Consider the following 23057-nt stretch of genomic DNA (forward strand, 5'->3'; position numbering starts at 1 on the left):
TGCTTAGTATTTATCATCAGCACAATCACTTTCATGATTTCTAGAAGTTGAAAATTTTTGGATCGCCGAAAACTTAACGTGTCATCGGTCATGTTGTTTATTTTAATGTTCTTGTTGTTGTTGTGGTCAGCGCTGATGTTCGCGTTCATGCATCTCAACTTATTCTTACATCTTGTCCTTTTTCTAAGACTGCTCACATCTTTGGCCGCGGAAGTTTTTGAAAAATTTGTGCACGTCGAATTATGAGAATTTTCAGTTGTTTGATTTTCCGATAGATCATCATTAAATTTATTGTTATAATAATATTTTCTAAGGTTATTATTATTAATAATATTAATGTTATTATTATCACCTTCCCCATCATTATTATCTTTTTTCCTGTTATTCTTCTGCGATGAAGGTATTTTTATGAAACATCCAACATGGAATGTTACCATGTTCAGGTGGTGACCGTTGACGTCATTGTGGTTGTTGCTGTGGTTGTTGCTGTGGTTGTTGTTGTTGCTGTTGTGGTTGTTGTTGTTGTGGTGGTTGTGGTTGAGGTTGTCGTCGATTGATGCAGGGAAATTCGGAAGCGTCTGGCTTCTCCTCACCGTACATGATTGTGCGTCAACGTAAAAATAACCCCTGCCACTGCCACCATCTTCGTTCTCGTCGTTGTTCTTATCGCCATCTCCATCCCGGTAATGTTCTTTTTTCGATAACATGCGACAAAGTGAAGTTTTTATATCATATTTTTTCCAGTTTTCTTTCTTCAAACTGATTTTTGTATAAGCCACACCATCATCATCATCATCCCCAGCATCATCACTAGCTTCGCCGTTATCACCAACCTCTCCACCCTCCTCCTCGCGGTCATCATCGCGGCCGCACAAATGACCAACTCTTACGTTTGCATCCCTTCCAGACCGGTCATCATTGGCATACGCGTACAAGACAGTTTCGTGCCTAATTTAAACGAGGAAACAGGTCAGAAAATCAATTGATGGATGAATTTAAAAATTATAAAGTGAAAAGTAAACTATAATACATTTGTAGACAATTACCTTTCAATCTTGCTTTTGGGTTTGTTTAGTTTGTCATTGCCGTCGTTGTGATTATCATTTCTACCGCCAATCCAATCATATTCTTTTTCGTCGTCGCCAGCATCATCATTTATTTTCTCTCCTCTTGCTTTTGCAAAGTTTTTTTCTGCGTTAATGAGTTCGATGGTTACATTTATGCTGGAGTGTTGTTGTGGTTGGCCTCCATCCCAACATTCCACAACAACCACGTGCTCTCTCGATGAAGTAACAAACTTTCGATCGATGGCCCGCTTTGTAACCAATTTGAATTCGTATTTGTAGAGTTGAATGAGTTGGAGATAATCATCGTTAACTTCACAATGCACCTGACCATTCTCGCCGCTGTCCACATCCGTCACAGACAGGTGCGCCACGAACACGCCGACCTTAAATGTTTGTCACGGCAATAGCCAAGTTTACCGTAATAATGACAATGACATAGTAACATCAGTGTAACGGCTACGAAATAATAAAAATTTTCAATAATTTCAACAAACTACCTCTAGATTTTCAACCATCTTTGCTTTCTTTCGGCCATTTAAAGTGCTGACAGAAATATTTGGTTTGTTATCATTAATGTCTTTCACATGTATAAAAATGGTAGCAAACGATTGTTGGGGATTGTGTCCCCTATCCTGTGCTACAACAGACAACACCATGTGTCTACGTTCACCTTCGTAATCAACGCAACTTTTTAAGAAGACCTGTCCTGAGTCAGGAGTCACGCTGAACAACTTTCCAAACTCTTGTTGAGAGTTGTAGGCAAGTTCGTATCTGACTTCACCATTCAACCCCGCATCTTCATCGTGAGCCTTCAACTGTAAAAGCATCGAACCAGGCGCTGCATCCTCGGAGAGAAATATCTCAAACGAAGATTGCTCAAATTTTGGTTTGTTGTCATTTGCATCCAGGACAATCACTTCAACAGTTAGACTGCCTGCAGCGTGTAAGTACGTATAAATTATGTTACAATTATCTGAAAAACTAGTCACAATTTATTTAACACCATCTCTAAAGTTACACTAATGGCCATTTTATTATTACGACAACTATTCATCCAACACCAACCAAACAGTCAGCCAGCCAACCAACCAAACAGTCAGTCAGTCAGCCAGCCAACCAACCAACCAAACAGTCAGCCAGCTAACCAACAAACCAACCAACTAGCCAGCCAACCAACCAACCAGATCTCTTCGGATTTCCACCATCGATCGCTAGCACGATAAAACGATAAAATTCTTGTTGTTCTCTATCGAGAAGATCTTTCAGAACCAACCTCACCTCCTCCATGCCTCCCTCGTTCCATGACATTTTGCGTGTCAATTCAAATGTCGTCGACCTCTTACTTTCATTTTCATTTTCGTTTTTTGGGAACAGCCTGTAGTTTTGTATAGAGTATAATTTTGAATCTGGATCTTTGGCGGTCGGAATGAGGAAGCTGAAGCCAGTTTGCGAGGATTCAGACATTCTTTGAAGGAAAGTTTGTGTTGGAAAGGTAGGAGCATGGTCGTTTACATCTTCGATCTCGATGCAGGTTTTCAGCAGCTGGAAGTATCTGCTTGCATTTAAAATGATCTCTGCGATTTATATTTAATTCTATGCACACAGATATACTGCTTAAGTTAAATTGATCAGGATAATCAGAATTAGAAATCAGAAAATTAAAATTTGGAAACATTTCAAGCATAATAATGCTCACATAAATAAATACATACTTGGCTGGTTGAACAATGACATCCATTTCAAATACGCAGTTATCATTGAGCCTTGACGAGCAAATCATCTCTCGATCCAAGATTTTCGCCGTTACTATCCGCCCATCCAATCCTCCAATCTTAAAAAATGGACCTTCAGAACTTTCGTTTGGAGTCAGAATACGGAACCTCAAGTGAGAGAGGTCCTCAGAGGAATATTTCAAATCAAAGCCGCCGTCCAGCAAAAGATTGCCGACGAAAGTGTCTGCCGGTTGTTCCTCTGCTACCAAATATTTGAAGCAATCCTCATCTCTCGTCGGCGAGGAGCTCTCCATGTGGTTCGACGCGACTAGCAAAAAATACTCACTGAATAGAAACAACAGAACTGAGAACATCTCAAACAAATTATATGTCATTAAAAAGTACAAAATTCATTTATCAGCATACTTCGATGCATTGTTTAATAACAACTGTAAGTAATGCGTAAATGTTATGTGACTAATTGGTCGATGGTAATGAAAATAATCTTTCAAGTAGCACTAAGGAAAAGTTATCCAAAGATAATGCTTGAAAATATTGAGGAAAAAACAGAGAAACATTCTTATCAGTGTAGTTTAAGTCATTTGTTCGTATGCGGATGGAAGGTATTCAACATATACCTACTCACGCATACACATATATAAATGTATATTAATATAAAACATACACCTACATAAAAACGTAGAGGAGACGTGCGTGTATGAAGACGCGAAACAATTGATGCGTGCGTGCCTATGAGTTCATGCCTGAGATCCTGCTATAGAAATATGAATTGAAGGAACAAAAATTATAAAAACAGTTCTACGCATACGACCTTATTAGTTACTTGATGCCTATCGTTACTGAATTAACTTCTACACGCAAGCCGATAACTGGCCACACACAAACAGACAAACACACGAGCAAACAATGAAAGTGCAGACAAGCAGCAAACACGTACCAACTGAATAATAACGAACCAGTCAGTCATCGTACAATTCGTTGCGCACCACAAACTTCCATACAATTTACTTCAACTAAAACATCAACATTTGAAAAACAACGACAGCGAGCGACGACGTTTTAATAACGCGCTGTTTTTATAATTGGGGAGTAATTTAAAGAATTTCCATCGATATTTTCGTTACATGTAGCAGAATATAAATACAATAGACGCGTTGAAATTGATAGGACAATCGCTTTCTGTCATTCAAGTCACGCGACACAACTAACCAACCAATAAGAATTGCACGGCACCTAACCAACCAGTGATAATTGCTCGACGATGACGTCAGAAGTTATTCGTTGATGACTGGCAAACGTACAAAATAAACAAAAATACTTAATATAATTTGGTTGTTTGCGTATGTGCCTGCTTGTGCGTGTGTACACATTCCTTCCGTAATGTGTCTGTGTGTGTCCTTCCATCAAATAATAATATAATAATCATCCACAAATTATTCTTAACAATTTATTAGGCCTCAAAGCAGAAAGTTTATAAAATGAATTCTCCGTAATAATTGGATTTATTATTGATAAATTAATGAAAGAGGAATATACGTACAAGTACATATAAATAAATATTGTCTAAATTTTGAAAGAAGATGATGAAGACAACGATGATGACGACGAAGTTAAAATTTCTTGTGGTGGTAGCCAAGATGATGATGTTGATGGTGGTTGGGCGGGAGGATGATGTGGCGAAGACGAAGACGACGACGACAACATGGCAGCGATATCTGCAAACTTTGCAGCGTAGTCCAAACTACTTTCGTTCAGGAGACATTGGAAGGTTGAATCCACCTTGTTCAATCATCATTTCAATATCAATTAAACCCTTGAACACCAAATTGAGTAGCATAGAACAATTTATTGATTTTAAATTACGAATCTACATGAAATTAGCAGTCATAGCATTGGCAAATGACACGGACAGTTGATACATCATTTGTTACAATGCTGGATCGCTTTATTATGAAAAACATTTTCTACAACTCAGTCGGTTTCGAAACTTGCTTGTCGGTTGACATGTAGGTACCGGCTCAGGTACCAGCTTTAAATCCTCATGTTAATCAACTTCTACACCACATAACTCCAAAACTTTTAATAATGTTCTTTTACAGTTTTTTTAACCCAGTAATTCCTGCCACAGAATGAATTATAATATAATTCATTCATGGAAAAACACATTTTTCCAACGAAGCGTACGTTTCCGTGTGGTGTACATTGCCAAAAAATGTACTGCATTCTTAAGTCCCACAAACCCATTCAATTATTGAATTACTGCATTCTTCTGCGTGTTATTCAATATTAACCGCCAGAAAGCGAGCACCAGTTATCATTTTCATCCATTTTCTCATCCGTTAAAACTTCTGTAAATTTTTCAGCAATAATTTATTTTCTTCAAACATGACGATGAATCTCTTCCATCTTTATTCCCACAGCCAGCCTCAGATAGGCACACATACTTTCATCTCCATCCATTTCGGTGTCATCATCGCCACCAAAAATTTCAAGAATAACACCTAAAGTTTTTTGAACATAGAGAATAGACATACAAAATAATATTTAAAACTCAAAACCAAATGGCCGATTTAATGCAAACGAATCAGTGTTACTTTCCCTATGATTAAAAACGAATCGATGTAATATTTTTCATTTTTAAAAATTCAGCGCTTATTTTTTATTATTAAAAAAGTGATTTTGAAGAAAAAATAGAAAATGTATGACACTAAATGGCGGTTTAAACTCCGTAAGTCGATGTGGCGACCCAACCGTGTTCAACGTTATTTTTTTCCTTTGGTGTTTAAGGGCTTTCATCATCATTTCAATACAAGTTTAATCAATAGTTCATCCTGTCATGTCAATATTTTCATGTTCCCAGCAATCTCATCAAGAAAATCATCCATACAACCAGAGAGGACTTACATCTAGCTTAGAATGACTGGATTCCCTGGACAATTCAGATAGAAACAAGTGTTGGTGTTGTTGATGTTGCGCGGTTGATGACGTCATTTTTCCAAATGCCAAAGATACAGAAAAGTTTTTAGAAAGCTGAAATGTTTTTGTAATTATCAGGATTGTTTGCATCGTTAAAATAAACAATAAATAATTAACAAACAACAGCAAGGATAAAAAGCAAAAAAAATAACAAACATCTGCGTTTCTCCAAAGATCACAAATAACTGGTTTGCCGTGTGACGTTGCAGTCAACAAAGATTCTAAAATTGAATGCAAAATGTTATAAATACAAGCGTAAATTAAGTGTGAGCACATATAATATTTCTCATCACCATCATTACCCTCATGTTCATCAGCATCATTATCCTCACCACAACCACCATCATCACCACCACCATCATCATCATGACCTTCTGAGCTGATGTGGTTGTTGCTGGCAGCAGCAGCAGCAGCAGCAGTAGCCACGTCATTGGACATGGAATCTTCGTGAACATTTAAAAAGACATCAGAGCCTGTAATAACCTGGCCGGTTATTAAGTTGTTAAGTTGGTTAATGAATACGCTGGTGCAACACAGCGAGAAGCAACAAAGTGAACGAATGAACAAAATGCATGAGTGATTGAACAAAATGAACGAATGAACAAAATGAATGAGTGATTGAACAAAATGAATGAACAGCTCACTCTGAAAGAAGTCTCAGTGCCATCTGCATTGTTAAAAAGTTATAATAATGTATCGTAATTATCATTAACATAGCCAAAATAATAATGAATATTATCATCAATATTGTCCTCATCATCATCATCATCAACATTGTCATCATCATCATCATAACAAAAACAAACTGGATCATTTAAATAACTTACACTGGGGCGTTGATGCGGTTGGCAGTGATGAAATAATTGCGGTAGTTGTAGTGGTTGTGGTAGCGCTGTTGACACTCGGAGACGACGACGACGACGATGATGCCGACGAAACGTTGAGCGTGATGGGAACAATTCTTCGGAAGGATGGCTTCAGTTCAGCTGGGTCCATTGTTATCAACTTTGATGATGACGTCATCGATGATGATGATAATGGCGTTGCCACTGTTGAAGGTGCTGATAACGATGACAAAGACGATGGTGTGATGGTGTTGATGATGATGACACTCGAAGCCAACCAGTCCGCAAGTTCAGACTCCTTAATGAATAATTAATCATTTAATACATTGCTACTCGACTCCTTCTGCAGGACGCATCATTCCGCGTGTAACGAAAAAACTGTTTGTTCTGCATGTCTTTATTGTTAGCCCGATCAGCCCAAAAGTGCCTGATGAGTCTGTCAACTTTCACCCGACAGATGTGTCTCCATTCAAAGCATCTTGCATGTACAAATTTACGGGCCCAATAAGCGAATTACGACATTTTTCATTTTTATCAATAAGGAAGGAAGTAGATTAAAGAGGTTAGAGGAGCTCGAGTATACTGCACAAAAATAACGATCGAAGAAGCAACTTTTTGTCAAAGTAATTCAATTTGTAAACTACTAATCATCGCGACAGAGTAATTAATTACTGTCTAAGAACTGCTACTCAATTAATTGTTTGAAATACCTCTTAAACTTAACACTGCAGACAAATGAATGTATTGATGTGCTAACACAATAACAAAAATATGTTCAAACATTAAAACTTAGGTGACAATTTTGAAATAAAAATCAGGCCTAATCACGAAATCCAGTTCAATTTTGAATAATGGCCAAACTTTAAGCGGGACCTAAAATAAAAGCTAAAAATATCACAACAAAGTTCTTTACGACACATACAACAGCAATGGTTACGAAGAGATAACACAAAACGTCGTTTCAAATCTTCTACCATCAGCACATTCCACAGGTGCCAACAACCCAGTTTTTCAAAGACGTGCGATATGGAACATTTTGTAAACATGCCACACCAGTTTGGTGCAGTTCGAAGCCAGCAGGTTCAAAGTTCAGCTCGGTTCCCATCTATAAATTTCATGAACAAGATTTTTAACTCGTACTTACTGTTTTCGGTAACAATGTTCGTTGTGTCGGTGGAGCATTGTTGCTGTGGTGCGCTGGTCTTCTGCGGGTCCTCCTCGATAGGAAGGATTCATTCTTCCTCTGAATGGGCAGGTGTTTGTTGCTTCGTTTGATGTTTTAAATTTAAAACTTTGAATTTATCTTGTTTAATTTTATAAATAACCCAATTTAAAATCATAAAGAAAGTTGAAGTAATTCGACATAACACACACACACCAAACCTACCAAACACACAAACAAACTTGAAAGATGGGAAGTTTCATGAGGGAAGATGCATCAACAATTTTCTTGTCAGCATTGCGTGGCTGTGCAGTTTGTTGCGATGTTGTGTCTTGTTGCTGCTGTGTTGAAACTTGTTGAGAAAGTTTCAGATGCGAATGAAGGGACGCTTGTTGTTGGTGTTGGGCGTGATGTCTGGCAGGCAAGCTTTGAGGAATTCTGAATGAGAATGATGATGACGACGACGACGATGACGTAGGCATCACGAAACTTTCTGCAGTAGCTCGGTTTTTATTGCAGCTTCCCGCCATTACATCAAACAATGTTGGTGATGGTGAAGTTGTTGATGGTGTAGATGTTAGTGCAGTTGATGTTGGTGTTGTTGGTGAGGATAAAGTCGCCGAAACATTTTCAACTGCTGTCAACAACTTGGAATCATCAAGCCTCTGTGTGGTTTTCAATTGTTCGTCTTTACTTTTGGGGATCTGCAGAGAAAGGATCATCATCATCATTTTCGTCATCATCATCATCATCGTCGTCATCATCATCATCATCAACAACGTCATCATTGCTACGATCACCAACGTTAAAAAGAGGAAGGAATTCTCTCATGGCCACTTCACAGAGGGTACGCAGTCGACTGCTCATCATTTCAAAATTTTTGCTCCGATCTTCAAAGTTCATCCCATCGTTGTCGACATTGTTGTCGTGATTGTCGACGTCTTTGTTGATGTTGTTGTTGTTGATGTTGTTGTTGATGTTGTTGATGTTGATGTTGTTGTTGATGTTGTTGATGTTGTTGTTGATGTTGTTGATGTTGTTGGACTTCCAGCGTTCATATTGATAGTTGTGGAGGCAGGCATATCTCAGCTGGATGACATTAGGGCATGATAGGAATGTGTACAAGTCCCTGAACGATATCTTACCACTTAATTCTTCATCAGCTCCACGCAAGTACATCATCTTCATCCTCATCTTCAATCCATCCTCATCATCGTCATCATCAACATCCTCAAAGTGGTTGTCTTCATCGCTGCCATTTTCATCCTCTTCATCTTCTTTCTCGTCCGTCTTTTCATTCCCGTTCCTGTTGTCATCGCCCTCCTCGTCAACTGCCTCCACATTATCGCCATCTTCAACATTTCCAGCATCATTTTCATTACTGTCATCATCATCATCACCATCATCATCGCCATTCTCTTCTTCTTCATCTTCATCATCACCATCATCATCGTCATCATCAGCGGTGCGATAACCACCTGCTCGGTGTTCTCCCTCGTTGCACTTGTCAGTGGCACCCACACGTGCATCTTCATTATTAAATCTATCATTCCTCTCATTATCATCATCATCGTCTTCTTCTTCTTCTTCGATATTATCCAATTCCCCATCATCGCTATCATCTTCATCCTCATCCTCATCATCGCTCAATTTCTTCCTCTTCCCAGCCATCACTTTCTCTCGCCCTCTCTTCTCGCCATCATTATCTCCCAACACTTCATTCAAGAGTTCAGAGAAGTTCTCAACATTAGTGTCTGCGGTGTCCAAGTTCGTGCTGGTGGCAAGCCCTGCACCCCCTGCTGCCGTTCCTGATGTTTCTTTTGGGTTCAATCGGGTCAGGATTATACAAAATTTAAAAACTTGAAATGAAGAGTTTCACATCAACAAGTTTAAAAAGATAAGCTATAAAAGATAATAAAATAGAAAGGGTTAAAGTTAAAAACTGACCCAGTCTGCTGGAGCTGTTGGTGTCCAAGTTATTGTTGTTGGTGATGTTGTTGTTGATGTGGTTATTGTTGCTGACTTGGCTGTTGTAGATGTAGTCATTGTCAAAATATATCAGCACCTTGGTCCCGAGAGGCTGACAAGAAAAATATCTACAATGGAACCAAATGAAACAAACGACAACAACAAATTTTATTTTTAATTAATTCATTAAAATAGCACGACGCGATAGTTCACGCGATAGCAATGTTTGGTTTCATCTCTGTATTTTATTTATTTATTTTTCTTCAACTTGAGCTACAATTTTCTCATTTAATTTTTACATTGAGCTGTTTTTGTGGAGCACTTGAACCGGACATTATATTATGTTATCAACATCAACAACAACATCAAGAGACTGACATGCTTCCACTTATCTTGGAGGCAGTTGATGAGGCAGAGAAGGACCTGGTCCAAGCCGACGCTGACCCGAATGCGAGGATTGTGTGAGAGTAGCTGTACGTACAGCCAGGAATCATTCCTGCGTGGCAACAACTCCACCGATATCTCGTCAGGCAACTTCAAGCAGGGATCCACTGCGAAGTGGATAGATGATGAAATGATGGCGGGGTTAGGGCTGCGAAGGTGATGATGAGAAAAATAAGTGGGGCGATGGATAGAAAAAAGAAAAAATTCATAATGACAACAAAATGAAAATGATGATGGTGATAGAGATGATGCTGAAATTGATATGATTTGTTGTTGTTGTTGCTGCGGGAACCTGTTTGATTGTTGATCTTTTTGAACGCTGGGCAACATGGGACTTTGACAAGGCATCTCCTACCTCTCATACGAATCATGGTTGATCTGATGATGTGGAGATGTGATGATGGCGAGATGAAGGCAGTGCTATGTTATGGCGAGATAAGGAAGCATGATGACGAAAACAATAATTTCTAATACTGCATGAACATCAAAAATCATTTAAATAATAACTGAAATAAGCAACCCGTTACAGAAAAGTTCATTTAATTTCTGTCCAAATTTCTCATCAAAACCTAAAAAAAATACATTTTAAATTTATTTTTTAATCTTTTAAAATCCAAAATCAAATTACAAATTAATACCATCCCATGAATCTAATATTTATGCGTGTGTGTGTGTTATATTCGTGGTTGTATTACACACAAGGGTGGCTAAACAGTGCTGTTTGAAGGATTATTTGTGGTTTAGAGGTGAGCATTGGAACGGGAATTTATATAACTTTATATGCTTACATTTACAAATGAGGAAACAGATAAAGCAGGACGCAAACGAACTTATTTTAACTTTCTTCCTTATCTCGCCATAACATAGCACTGCCTTCAACTCCATATTTTGCTTTCGACTTTCTGGATATGAAATAAAGGCACTCGTGACATCAACATCTTCAACAATACAAAAAATAACAACAAAAGCATCATTACATCAAAACAACATCTTCACAACATCATCAGCATCATCATCAGAGCAACGGCAGCAGCAGACGAACCATCGACATTGTTGAGGTTGATATATTGCGATATTTTGTGCCAGGTTCTGTAATAGAAGTGTCGGATTTGTTCCTTACTTTTCACGTTCCGCCGTTCCTTCGTGGTTCTCCTACTCTTGTTGGCCATGGTCAACTGGATGGCGTCAAAGTCCTTGCCATGCTGAATGGTAAGACCAAATTCAGTGAAATTTAAACTTAATGATGAGTTCAACATTCCATTATAAAAAAAAATGACAACAACACAATTGATGATGACACTGTATTTCTTTCTTAATTACTCTACAATGCATTACAACACCACACACACACACACACACACACACACACACACACACACACACACACACACACACACACACACACACACACACACACAGACACATACCAGCACACACACGCGCAAACATACACACACGCGCACACATACACACACACTGACACCATACAAGGACACACAAGAACACAGACTTCAAAAAGAGCTTCAAAGAAACTGTTGATGTCGTTAACTTTCCATGACTCCCTGCGCTTAACAACAGCTCTCTTACACTCCAGCATCAGCTGATCATCAGCCTTGACTTTTTCATTAATTACATATTATTGCAGATATGTTAATCAGCTATTGAAGTATAATTACAGCAAGAAAAATAAAAAACACACATTTATTCATTTAGGCTGGCATCTTATATTGCAACTTTCATTGAATTTTTATATGACATCTTTTATATTCTTTTATTGATCATCATCACATTCAAAATAATATCTTGAAATCGGATAAAAACTTATTTAAATAAGCTGAATAAATATCTTCATAAAAAAAATATATATATATCATATATATATATATTATATATATATATATATTTATATACAGTGTCGTATAGTAATCGATTACATTTTTTTGAATCTGTAATCGCATCATTTATAAAAGTAATCTGTAATCAAATTACATTTTTTGTGTAATCTGTAATCTAAATAGGTGTCACGATTACTTTATTTTAGATTACTTTAATGACAACAATACCTAAGATTTTTAAAATTTAAAGTTAAAAAACTAAAAAAAAGACTTATTCAAAAGAAATAGTTTATCCATTGACGTCGTGTGCTTTTTAATTAGACCGCCCACGTAATGTTAAAAAGTTGGTCTGCTCAAAAACGTTATGAAGCAGGATAAGCAAAGTCGCTTCTGGTTCAAACTTGTTTGAAATTTCATGAAATTTAAAAAAAATGCAATTTTTTAAATTATTTTATGAATAATTACAATTTAATAATTCAATAATTCATAAAACTATTTGACATTCATTAAATAAAATTCTTATGATGTAATCTGTAATTTCAAAAAGTTTGATGATGTAATCTGTAATCGGACACATCATTGCAAAGTAATCTGTAATTTGTAGTCTCAAGCTAATTTTAAAAGTAATTTGTAATTTGTAATCAGATTACTTTCCAAAAGTAATCTATACAACACTGTATATATATATATATATATATATATATATATATATATAACATGTATTTATGTATGTAAATTTCCTAATAATCTAGGTATAAGAACTAAATTAACATGCAGAGACATTTTTTGCTACACGGAGAAGATTTTCTTGCAGACTTTTTGCTGGTTTTTTGTGGTTTTGCGAATGTCCTCTCACTAGCACAAACCTCACTTTGTCCTTCCAAGTTCATCTCTTCCTTTCAATTGGTGAATAATAAAGTAAAAATTGTATTTGCTATACCAGAATGTAACAGTTTTAAAATGAAATAATTTAATGTGAGGTATAGGCATCTAATAAAAAACATCTATTTATTGGCAGTAACATAGCAATAAACTGCTTAGTTTTTGCTTTTATATTTGATTCTACTTTAAGTTTAACTAATGAGTATTTAAATTAATTTCGAAGATAATTTAGAATTTATTTGTTTGTAGTCTTTGTGATAGAAGAGAGGAGTCACGCATGCACACACACACACACACACACACACACCACACAACACACACACAGATGAGAAAAGTTAGAAAAGATTTTCTTTAAAAAAAATTGAAAATTAAAAAAAAGACAACTAATAAATAAATAAATTAATTAATTAAATTTAAAAACAAAAAGAATAGAGACCTGGAAGAGAAAAGCTGAAAAAACTTTCAATTTTTATTTAAATTTAATCAATTATAAAATTGATTAAAATTTAATTTAATTAATTAAAATGTTATATGGTGCCATGGTGAAATAGAATAAAACACAACTTTACTTTTTTAAACATCAATTTTTGTTTTAAAGATAAATAAATTTTATTCTTTTATTATTTATTTATATATTATTTTTCAAGTAAATTAAATATAAATAAATTATAATAAAATAAATAAATTTATAAAACTTCAGTAAAAATTATAATATTGATTGTAAAAAGTAGCCAGGAAGTTTGGAAGTAAAGTATAAACTGAAAAGTCGTTTTAAAACTGTTTTCAGGGAATCCGGCGGATGATTAAGTTGACTATTTTTTTTGTTTTATCAACATTTATACATTTTTAATATCGCTCACTATTTACTAAAAGACATGCGATTTATGCAAAGAGTTAGTATACGTTAAGGTTAAAGGAGTCGAGCTATTTGACTTGGCTTATTAGCTTACTTATGAAATAGCATGGGTTTTAACAAATACGCTATAAGAAATATTTACTTGACTTATTATGTTTAAAACAATGTAGTAATTAAATTAAATTATGTATTTCAAAATTATTTTTGTTAATTTGAATATAAACTGTATAATATAAACTGCTTGAAAGGATTCTTCTTTCTTTCACATGCCTCATCCTTTCAGACAATGACGGCCATCGACCTCCACGAAATATGATGTTTAACACTTTGTAAAAGTTGAAATGTGGTGATATTCAAAAAGTGACATGAGTACTTCACAAATGTTATTCGTTGTTGACCGCGATCTCTTTTTCCTACAATCTTTCCAGTAGTCGTTAGTTTTTTAAATCTTTCCTCCCGCATGATGTGACCGAAAAACATTAACTGCCCCCGTCAGATTATCTGTAGTAAATTTCTTCTTTTCATCAGCTGCTAATAATCCACGTAAGACAAATAACCCGGCCCTGTATCAAACAGTATCTTATTGAACAAAGTAGTATCATAAAATGAATCAAAATACTTTTTTCAAAAATTAGAATATTCTAAATTTGGTTTCATTGCGATATCGATGTGACCTGACTAATTAAAAAAACATCAAATAAAATTTATTAAATAGGATTGGTAATTCGTTGCAAAATCGTTGGAGGAAATGACGTCATGTTAACAGTAGTTATTTTACTGCATGGTAGTTAATCAGCCGATATAAAAGTTATATTCAATTCCTATCAAATAAATTTGACCAAATATCATAGGCAGGCAAAACTAAATAAAGAAATAGATAGATTACGTAGTTATAATACATTTTTAATGTTGTATTTACACATTTAAATTGTACAATTGTGTTATAGTGTAGTTTCAAATTATTTTGAATTCTCTCAGAAGAATTTAAACTTTTTACTAACCATATACTAGTTATTTTTAATAACAATTTAAAAAAATTTCAATTTGATTTCATTGCGATATCGATGATGATGATTGTGACCTGACTGATTAAAAAGCATCAAAAATAGGATGGAGAATTTGTTATATTGGGATGTTCGTATATAAAGCGAGCAAAATTTTAACATAAAAGCGCTTATAAATCTACGCATATTGGCTCAGCTTGGCTTGGCTCGGCTCGGCTTGGAATCGGATGTTAAGCAAGGTGTGGTCTCAAACTATTTTGAATTCTCCCCGAAAAATTTGAACAGCTTGCGTATATATGTAGTACTGATTACTGTTGCTTTTACAATGAATTTATATTATATATATATATATATATAAACAATGAATTTATATAATATATATATAAAACGAACAAAATTTTAATATAAAAGCGCTTATAAATCTACGCATATTGGCTCAGCTTGACTTGGCTCAGCTTGGAATCGGATGTTAAGCAAGGTGTGGTCTCTGAATTTTTCGCGAAGTAACTAGAACCCATGTATACAACCAATTAACAAGATTATATGTTTATATAAAAAAGCAATATAGCAGATTCAACCTGCCAATCAGAAAGTTTCGAAGGCGCTCGTTCGATGACGTCAATTTAGTACGGTTAGCATTGTGGTTAAGACTGTATCATAGCGTAATACATACATTAAATAAGTTTTTTACTGATGTGAATGATTGAAATGATAAAAATGTATGGTTGAAACGAGTATAAATAGGAGCTGAGACAACATGAAAATCAGATCAGGCATTCTGCCTCGCTTGAAGCAGTCTGTCTGATCTCATTTATTTTATTTTTTAAAATTTTTTATTTTTATTTATTTTATTATAGAGTTATATTGAGTTATATAGAGTTATATAGAGTTATATAGAGTTATATAGAGTTATATAGAGTTATATAGAGTTATATAGAGTTATATAGAGTTATATAGAGTTATATAGAGTTATATAGAGTTATATAGAGTTATATAGAGTTATATAGAGTTATATAGAGTTATATAGAGTTATATAGAGTTATATAGAGTTATATAGAGTTATATAGAGTTATATAGAGTTATATAGAGTTATATAGAGTTATATAGAGTTATATAGAGTTATATAGAGTTATATAGAGTTATATAGAGTTATATAGAGTTATATAGAGTTATATAGAGTTATATAGAGTTATATAGAGTTATATAGAGTTATATAGAGTTATATAGAGTTATATAGAGTTATATAGAGTTATATAGAGTTGCGCGGCTATATAGATTTATATAGAGTTATATAGAGTTGCGCGGCTATATAGATTTATATAGAGTTATATAGAGTTGCGCGGCTATATAGATTTATATAGAGTTATATAGAGTTGCGCGGCTATATAGATTTATATAGAGTTATATAGAGTTGCGCGGCTATATAGATTTATATAGAGTTTGTATGTTTGTCTGTGGTTTGTGTGTTTGTATGTGGAATTTTTTTAATTTTAGGTGGGTTCTTTAGCGGTTGCTCATACAAACATTACATACATCATGTTTGTTTGTGTGGTAATATTTTATGTTTTGTTTTACTCCTTTTTCTCTTTCTTCATAAGTCTTAGTTAAGTTAGTAAAACATAGGTAAGTGAGATTAAAAATTAATTTATTATATAGGTAGGCTAGGGCATAAGGTAATTTAATTACATAGGTAGGTTAGGGACTTCTATTCTTTTACTCTACTTTGTGGTGTGTTTTTCGTTTTGTGTTTTTGTTTTGTTTCACACCATACATTCAGCAGGTACGCGGTGGTTCCTGGTTTCAGTGGGATTTTTATTTATTGATTGTAATATATATTTTTATTCCTTCAGGTCTTACTCTCTATGTTTTAGTCTTTCTTTCTATTTTACCATTTTTATTTTTATTTATTTAAGATGCGTCATTTAGCACACCTACTCAAACACACACATTACATTAGGTAGCTTTATAGGTAAGTTAGATAGGAGTAAATTTAATTGTATGTAGGATAGATAGGAAGCATCCAACACTAATGTAGTTGAATAGGTAGGCGCGTATGTTTATCGCTTCTATTTTTTCTTGCACCCACATTACACGCATTAGCGTATTACACACACACACACACACACAAATACATACATAAACACATGTATTAGTTTCTAAGCGTAATTTTGTTTTCATTACACATTCTAATTTATTATTACTAAGGTTGAGAGTAATTTAAATTTATAGGTAGTTAAGGGTAATAATGCAATTCTAGGAACAATCTTGTAATGTAAATTAAATGTTGTAAGTGTATCGATAGGTAGGTTAATTATTAAGTTTAAATTATTATTATTAGGTTGGAGCCCAAGGCATTATGTAGGTGGTGGGGTGGGGCCGATTGGCGAATGAATTGGGCTCTTGAGTTTTGTAATTTTAGGTAAGCTAAGACCGTAATGTAACGAATAGGTAAGTTAAGGCTACGTTGTACACACATAGTCATTAATAGATTTATGGTTTAAGTTTTACATTTTTTTTACTAAGTTGGAGCCCAAGGCATTATGTAGGTGGTGGGGTGGGGCCGGTAGGCGAATGAATTGGGCTCTTGAGTTTTATAATTTTAGGTAAGCTAGAACTTAATTGTAATGAATAGGTAAGTTGAGGCTTAGACGTTATTAGCTAAGGCACTTGAATAGGTAGATAGGATTATTTATATAACTAATTTGAGACGCGTGCACTTATTATTAACCCCCTCATGAACGGCTGCCTTGACGTGGCGAGGGGGCTTCTCACTAAATGCCGTTCACTTTTTTAATTCTTTTATTTAGAAAGTTTTATAATAATTTATACGTAAGTTTATCGCTTCTATTTTTTCTTGCACCCACATTACATGCATCTGCGTATTACACACACACACAAATAAATACATAAACACATGTATTAGTTTCTGAGCGTAATTTTATTCTCATTACACATTTTAATTTATTATTACTAAAGTTGAGAGTAATTTTATTTTATAGGTAGTTAAGGGCAATAATGTAATTCTAGGAACATTCTTGTGATGTAAACTTTTCATCTAATTTCTATTTTCTTTTTAATGCTTCGAAGTGGAATTTACTTTTAAAAATTTAATGCTAATCTGTAAGTAAATGCAATAAATAACGAATGGCTACTGCAGTTGTGTGTGCTCGTGGCGTCTGTTGGTCCGGGGTGATAACTGAACGGTCGAAAGTTTCATCTCCGCCTTCTTAAGATTCAACTGTTGGTAATTAAAAAATTATCTAACGTTCAGTTATTCATTTATTAATCTGGGTAACAGTCTTTTTTATTAGCTTTTTTTAATTTATTTATTAAAATTAATTAGTAGTGGTTAGTCAGTTAGTTAGTTAGTTAGCCTGTTAATTTATTTTTATGAATGATGAATGTTGAACAATGGACAATGATTAAAATTAATCTTGTAAACAAAATTCAAGTTAATATTATTTATAATTAATTTAATTAATGTTTAAAATTTTAAATCATTTGTCTTGAAGACTAAAGTTAATTATTGATCTTCTTCTTAACTAATCAAATGACTTTTTTTTAATGTCTTGAAAAAGATTAAGATTTAATCTTATTAGTTATGCTAATTTTATTTATTTTCACAGAAACATGCAGTCCATCTTCTACATATAGTAGTCTTATCATCTCAATGCTGGAACTGCCTAATCTGACCTCTTCACCTTAGTTCTTTATTTCTGACAATTTTAATGTGATTGAAAATGAATTTTGGACTGTTATTAATGATTAGGAGAATTTTATAGCAAGCTATAATAATATTTTATAATAATTAGAATTCAGCATTATTAAAAAACAAACATTAAACAAAATACAATAGCAGTTTCTTAAACAACTTCAAAAGTAAATTGAAGCCACTTTTCCTTTAGTTAACGTACATATATTGGTCAAATACAATATGCTCTCTACCAAATTTGGGTTGTTGACTGCAGAGAAGATAGATGATGATGATGGTGAATGGAATTTAAAGGATTTGTTGGCAGAGAGAGAGGGTTTGAAGGTTGTGCTCGATGAGAAGGAGACCTGCATTGAGTTGTTGCAACAGAAGTTACAAACAGCTAAGCAGGTTTTTAAACAAGTTCAATATAACTCCTCCTAAAGATAATTTAGTATGATTTGTTTAACTAATTTAGTTGAAGTAATTAACTTACTATGCATAATGATAAATTCAATGCCAAATTTTATTTGTTGTGTGTATGTGCAATCTCACCTGTTTCAGTTGTGTGTATGTATGTACAATCTTTGATGTTTAAATTGTGTGTATGTATGTACAATCTTTGATGTTTAAATTGTGTGTATGTATGTACACTCTTTGATGTTTGAATTGTGTGTATGTCTGCCTGCAACCTTCACCGTTTGAGCTGCACAATTTGAAATTTTGTCCGACACTTTCAACTTCGCAGACTGTCTCATCCATGCAACTGCACAATCAACAGCTGCAAGAAGCAGACGACTTGAATGAGATGGAAAGATTGACTGAGCAGGAAATTGTAAAGAAGAAAATGACTGACCTTGAACTTGAATTAAAAAGATGGAAACAAAAAATGGAGATGTGTGTTGCTGAAAAGAAAAAAATGGAAGAGATTGTTGATGATGTGAGAAAACTTGCCAAAGAGCAAACCGATGTGGTTGGTTTGGTTTCAACATTCATTTACTTAGTGCTGCAACATTTTTTTTTTCAATATTTTAAAATGAAAATTAAACAGAACTAATTTTCTCAATTGAATTGACAAAAATATACGAAATAAAATATTTTTACATGATTACATTCAGATAGGAAAGTTGAAGGGCGACTTGAGGGAATCAACGTTAAAGGAGTTGAAACTCGAGAAAGCATGTGATGACGTTGAAAGAGACAACGTGCAACTGCAACAGCAAGTCAACTCGCTCATGAAGTCTCTGCAACACTGCGACATCGTTGATCTGCAAAACAAGAAACTCCTCTCCAAAAATCAACAACTTTCATACGAGTTGAAGCAAGCAGAAGAACAGAAGGGCAACATGGAGTCAACGTTGAAATCAACAATTGAGATGTTGAACGAGGAGAGGTCGATGCGCCTGTCGTACAAGAGAGAGTTGGATGCTCTCCAAGTAATTGGAATGAATGGAGGTGGAGGTTCATTTCTCAATCAGTCCATCCTTTATTCATCCATCTATCAATCCATCCATCAAGATTGCTCCTTTGATAACATGACGATATTACTGGATGGTCTGCATGATGATGACGAGGAGGAGGAGGAGGATTTTGGCGAGGGCGAGCCAGAGCAGATGGAAAGTGAGGCTGATGGCAACATTAATGTGGATGACCTCAACAGCAGCAAAATGATGAGGAGTATGAAGGATGACCTGCTGAGCGAGCTGATGAGGAGTTGCGACGACTACCTCGTCAACATGAATGCCCTGCAAAGCGAAAATGAAATGTTGAGAAGCGCCATCGGAGATCTGCAGCTTCAGATCTTTCCAAAAACAATGAACAAGGACGACGACAACGACGTAAGAGAAGTGACCACATCAACAACATCCACAGCCACACAGACGACAACATCATCATTCTCAGATTCATGCACCCAAACAACAGTCTCAACGAACATAAAAAAGTTGAATGTTGCCAACTTGTTGAGAAGGTTGCAGAGAGAATTGTTGGAGGTGTTGAAGGCAGCGAGATCAACCTACATGACAATTTGCAACTGCGCTTCTGAGAGAGCCAACTCGAAAGCTCTTCTACGCGTTGAGGAATGTTTGAAGGAAATGTCGAGTGGAGTGGTGGAATGCCACAGGGAGCTTTGTGGTGGTGGCGGGGGTGGACGTTTCCGTGGTGAAGATGTTGACGAAGACGGTGACGAAGACGCTGGTGAAGATGGTGGTGAAGAGTGGAAGAGGAAGTTACTGATCAGCTGTCTAGATGTCGTCGGTTCAACTAATGATTTGTTGAGGTGTGTTGATGACGATAATGTTGATGATGAAAATGATACGATGATAATAATGATTGAATTAATGAACCCTCTGTAAGCTATTCAGTCAGAGTTGTGGACAGGACGGCTGATGCTAAGTTTAATGGCCAAACACAGCAACATCATCAACTGCAACAACATCAGCAACAACAACATCGTCATCAACAACATCAACAACAACATCATCATCAACAACATCAACAACAACAACATCTGCATGATCAGGTCCTTGGCATGCAAACATTGTTAGCTGCTAAAACTGAACAGCTTGTTATATTAAGACAGGTCGCATGATGATGATGATGATGATGATGATGATGAAGATGATGATAACGACTGTTGATATCTTGCAGATGATATCATCCAATAAATCGATGTATGAAGAGAGTCTGACGAAGCTGACAAGGCACCACGATGAAGAGATGAAGATGAAAAAGATGATGATGACCAAATTGAAGGATGAGTTGGATGAAGTGATGATGAAGAACGCCGCTATGACGTCATCAGAAAACATCATCAACAGGAAGTGTGAAGCTGTCCAAGATGAAGTTCATGACCTCAACGAAAGGGTATTTCCTCCCTCTTTATTCAATTTTTATTTCTTTTTTATTTCTTCCTTTTTCTCTCTTCTCCTCTATATTTATTTTTTTCTCTCTCCTCATTCGTTTCCCTTCATCTGTTCATCATGGTCCAAGGCATCAAATTCAAACAACAACCCAACGTACAACTCAAACAACTACCACATACAACTCAAACAACAACACAACATACAACTCAAACAACAACAACAACAACAACAACGTAGTTATCCTCTTCGGAACTGGAGCGCAGGACTTTGAACAGCCTGCTGAGACTGGCCATCCAACACAAGCTCGTCCTACTCAACAAACTGAAACAGCACGGCATACCAATCAATCTTTACGATTGCCCTGACAACCACCAGCCAGGCCAATCGGAAGGAGCCAACTCATCAACATCTTCCATCTACCAACCAATCAAATCTTTCCATCATCATCGTAGAAATGACGTTTTGTCATCAGTGACATCATCGTCCTTTAAACCTATCCTGTACATACCAGCCAACAAAAGATGATGATGGTGGTGGTGTTGTTGTTGCTAATTTGTTCATGTTTTGATGTAATAATTGTTAACAATTAGAAACGTTTGTGATATTGCTAATGTTTGTAACTCGTTGACGCTAACTTAATGTTCCCAATGATTACAATTATTATTTTCCAGCATGGTAGTTTGTAGTTTTTTTGAGTGTAGTCAGCCGAGGAAGATATTTTTGCTTGCTTTGGCTGCCTTGAATTGAACCACTTGTGATGGTATTATCATTGTGTGGTCTCTTCATGCACTTCATGTCTTGGTCTAGTCATTTTTATAAGTTCCATTTATTCACTCACTCACTCACTCACTCGCTTAATCATCTAATCAGCCATGCAGGCTTCAGCAGACATCGGCAATACTGTTCTTATCATAATGTTAATTTTCCGATGGGGCACGAATAAAGTTATAACGCATCGTTCCAGTGGTTTCACGCCAGCCAACCGCCTACGTTCCGATTCCAATCTATCTTTTTGACTGCATCGTCATTCATCGTTCATGCACCATATTTCCATCTGCATTTTGCCTTTATTGGTTCTTTCATTTGCTGTTTCATTTTATTCGTCATAGATGAATAAAAATATATTACAACTCGCTGTTCATTTTCTTCCTCGTGCTCCAGTCGAAGTGAAGACAACGTCCAAGTGAGCGCACACACACACGTACAGAGCGAACCAGCAGCAGCAGCAGCAGTCTGTTCGGCGTATGCGCGTTAGTTCACGCCAACGACTTTGTTTACATCATCCGATCAAGTTGCTACTAATTACCTTCGTTATTTCTGATCTTTGGTCATTTATTTATATTTGCTAGAGTAATTTAACTTCTTTGGTTTTCAGATTTTGTCGACGTATGCACCAAATTAGTTGTCTATGGACATTTTGATGATGATGGTGATGATGATACGAATGTTTCCATTTGTTACTGTTAAAATGTTATCATCTCAAACTATAAGCAATCAACTTAACGTACGAGAGCATCTAAGAACTTGCATCCACGAGGGAGCAAGCATGGGTGAAGTTATGAACGCCCGTGCATGAAATGAACAGGAGAAATTTTTTATAATTTAAAATTTTTTACTGATGCTTTAAAAACTCCTCGTTCAATCGTAACAAACTGATAACATACTTGCTTGGAAAGTAAAGAACTCAACTGTATGTAAGTTGTAAGTTGAATGATTTTCGTGATTGTGTC

The 23057-nt window shown here is 35.4% G+C and overlaps 3 protein-coding genes across 3 annotated transcripts; 1 reads left to right on the plus strand and 2 right to left on the minus strand.

Moving 5' to 3' along the window:
• Nucleotides 1-1552: 1552 nt before the first annotated feature.
• On the minus strand, nucleotides 1553-3093 carry HELRODRAFT_89774 (hypothetical protein; the record flags this gene model as incomplete). The annotated part of the gene is made up of 3 exons (XM_009031421.1): nucleotides 1553-1997; nucleotides 2245-2639; nucleotides 2794-3093. 3 exons carry the CDS (start codon nucleotides 3091-3093, stop codon nucleotides 1553-1555), a joined length of 1140 nt encoding a protein of 379 aa, XP_009029669.1.
• Nucleotides 3094-4236: 1143 nt separating this feature from the next.
• Nucleotides 4237-12920, minus strand: HELRODRAFT_194326 (hypothetical protein; the record flags this gene model as incomplete). The annotated part of the gene is made up of 17 exons (XM_009031432.1): nucleotides 4237-4579; nucleotides 5705-5830; nucleotides 5933-5997; nucleotides 6148-6259; nucleotides 6421-6443; nucleotides 6604-6919; nucleotides 7766-7864; nucleotides 8026-8487; nucleotides 8588-9600; nucleotides 9731-9863; nucleotides 10130-10302; nucleotides 10488-10573; nucleotides 10716-10764; nucleotides 11026-11133; nucleotides 11238-11397; nucleotides 11706-11807; nucleotides 12897-12920. The coding sequence occupies 17 exons, from the start codon at nucleotides 12918-12920 to the stop codon at nucleotides 4364-4366; spliced, it is 3267 nt and encodes a 1088-aa protein (XP_009029680.1). The 3' UTR covers nucleotides 4237-4363.
• A 5002-nt stretch (nucleotides 12921-17922) lies between these two features.
• On the plus strand, nucleotides 17923-22343 carry HELRODRAFT_194327 (hypothetical protein; the record flags this gene model as incomplete). The annotated part of the gene is made up of 8 exons (XM_009031433.1): nucleotides 17923-18012; nucleotides 18399-18874; nucleotides 19212-19436; nucleotides 19582-20741; nucleotides 20819-21044; nucleotides 21113-21328; nucleotides 21565-21775; nucleotides 22198-22343. The coding sequence occupies exons 2-8, from the start codon at nucleotides 18707-18709 to the stop codon at nucleotides 22341-22343; spliced, it is 2352 nt and encodes a 783-aa protein (XP_009029681.1). The 5' UTR covers nucleotides 17923-18012; nucleotides 18399-18706.
• Between the last annotated feature and the right edge of the window lie 714 nt (nucleotides 22344-23057).

Source organism: Helobdella robusta (assembly GCF_000326865.2).
Source record: "Helobdella robusta unplaced genomic scaffold HELROscaffold_74, whole genome shotgun sequence".
Classification (NCBI taxonomy): domain Eukaryota; kingdom Metazoa; phylum Annelida; class Clitellata; order Rhynchobdellida; family Glossiphoniidae; genus Helobdella; species Helobdella robusta.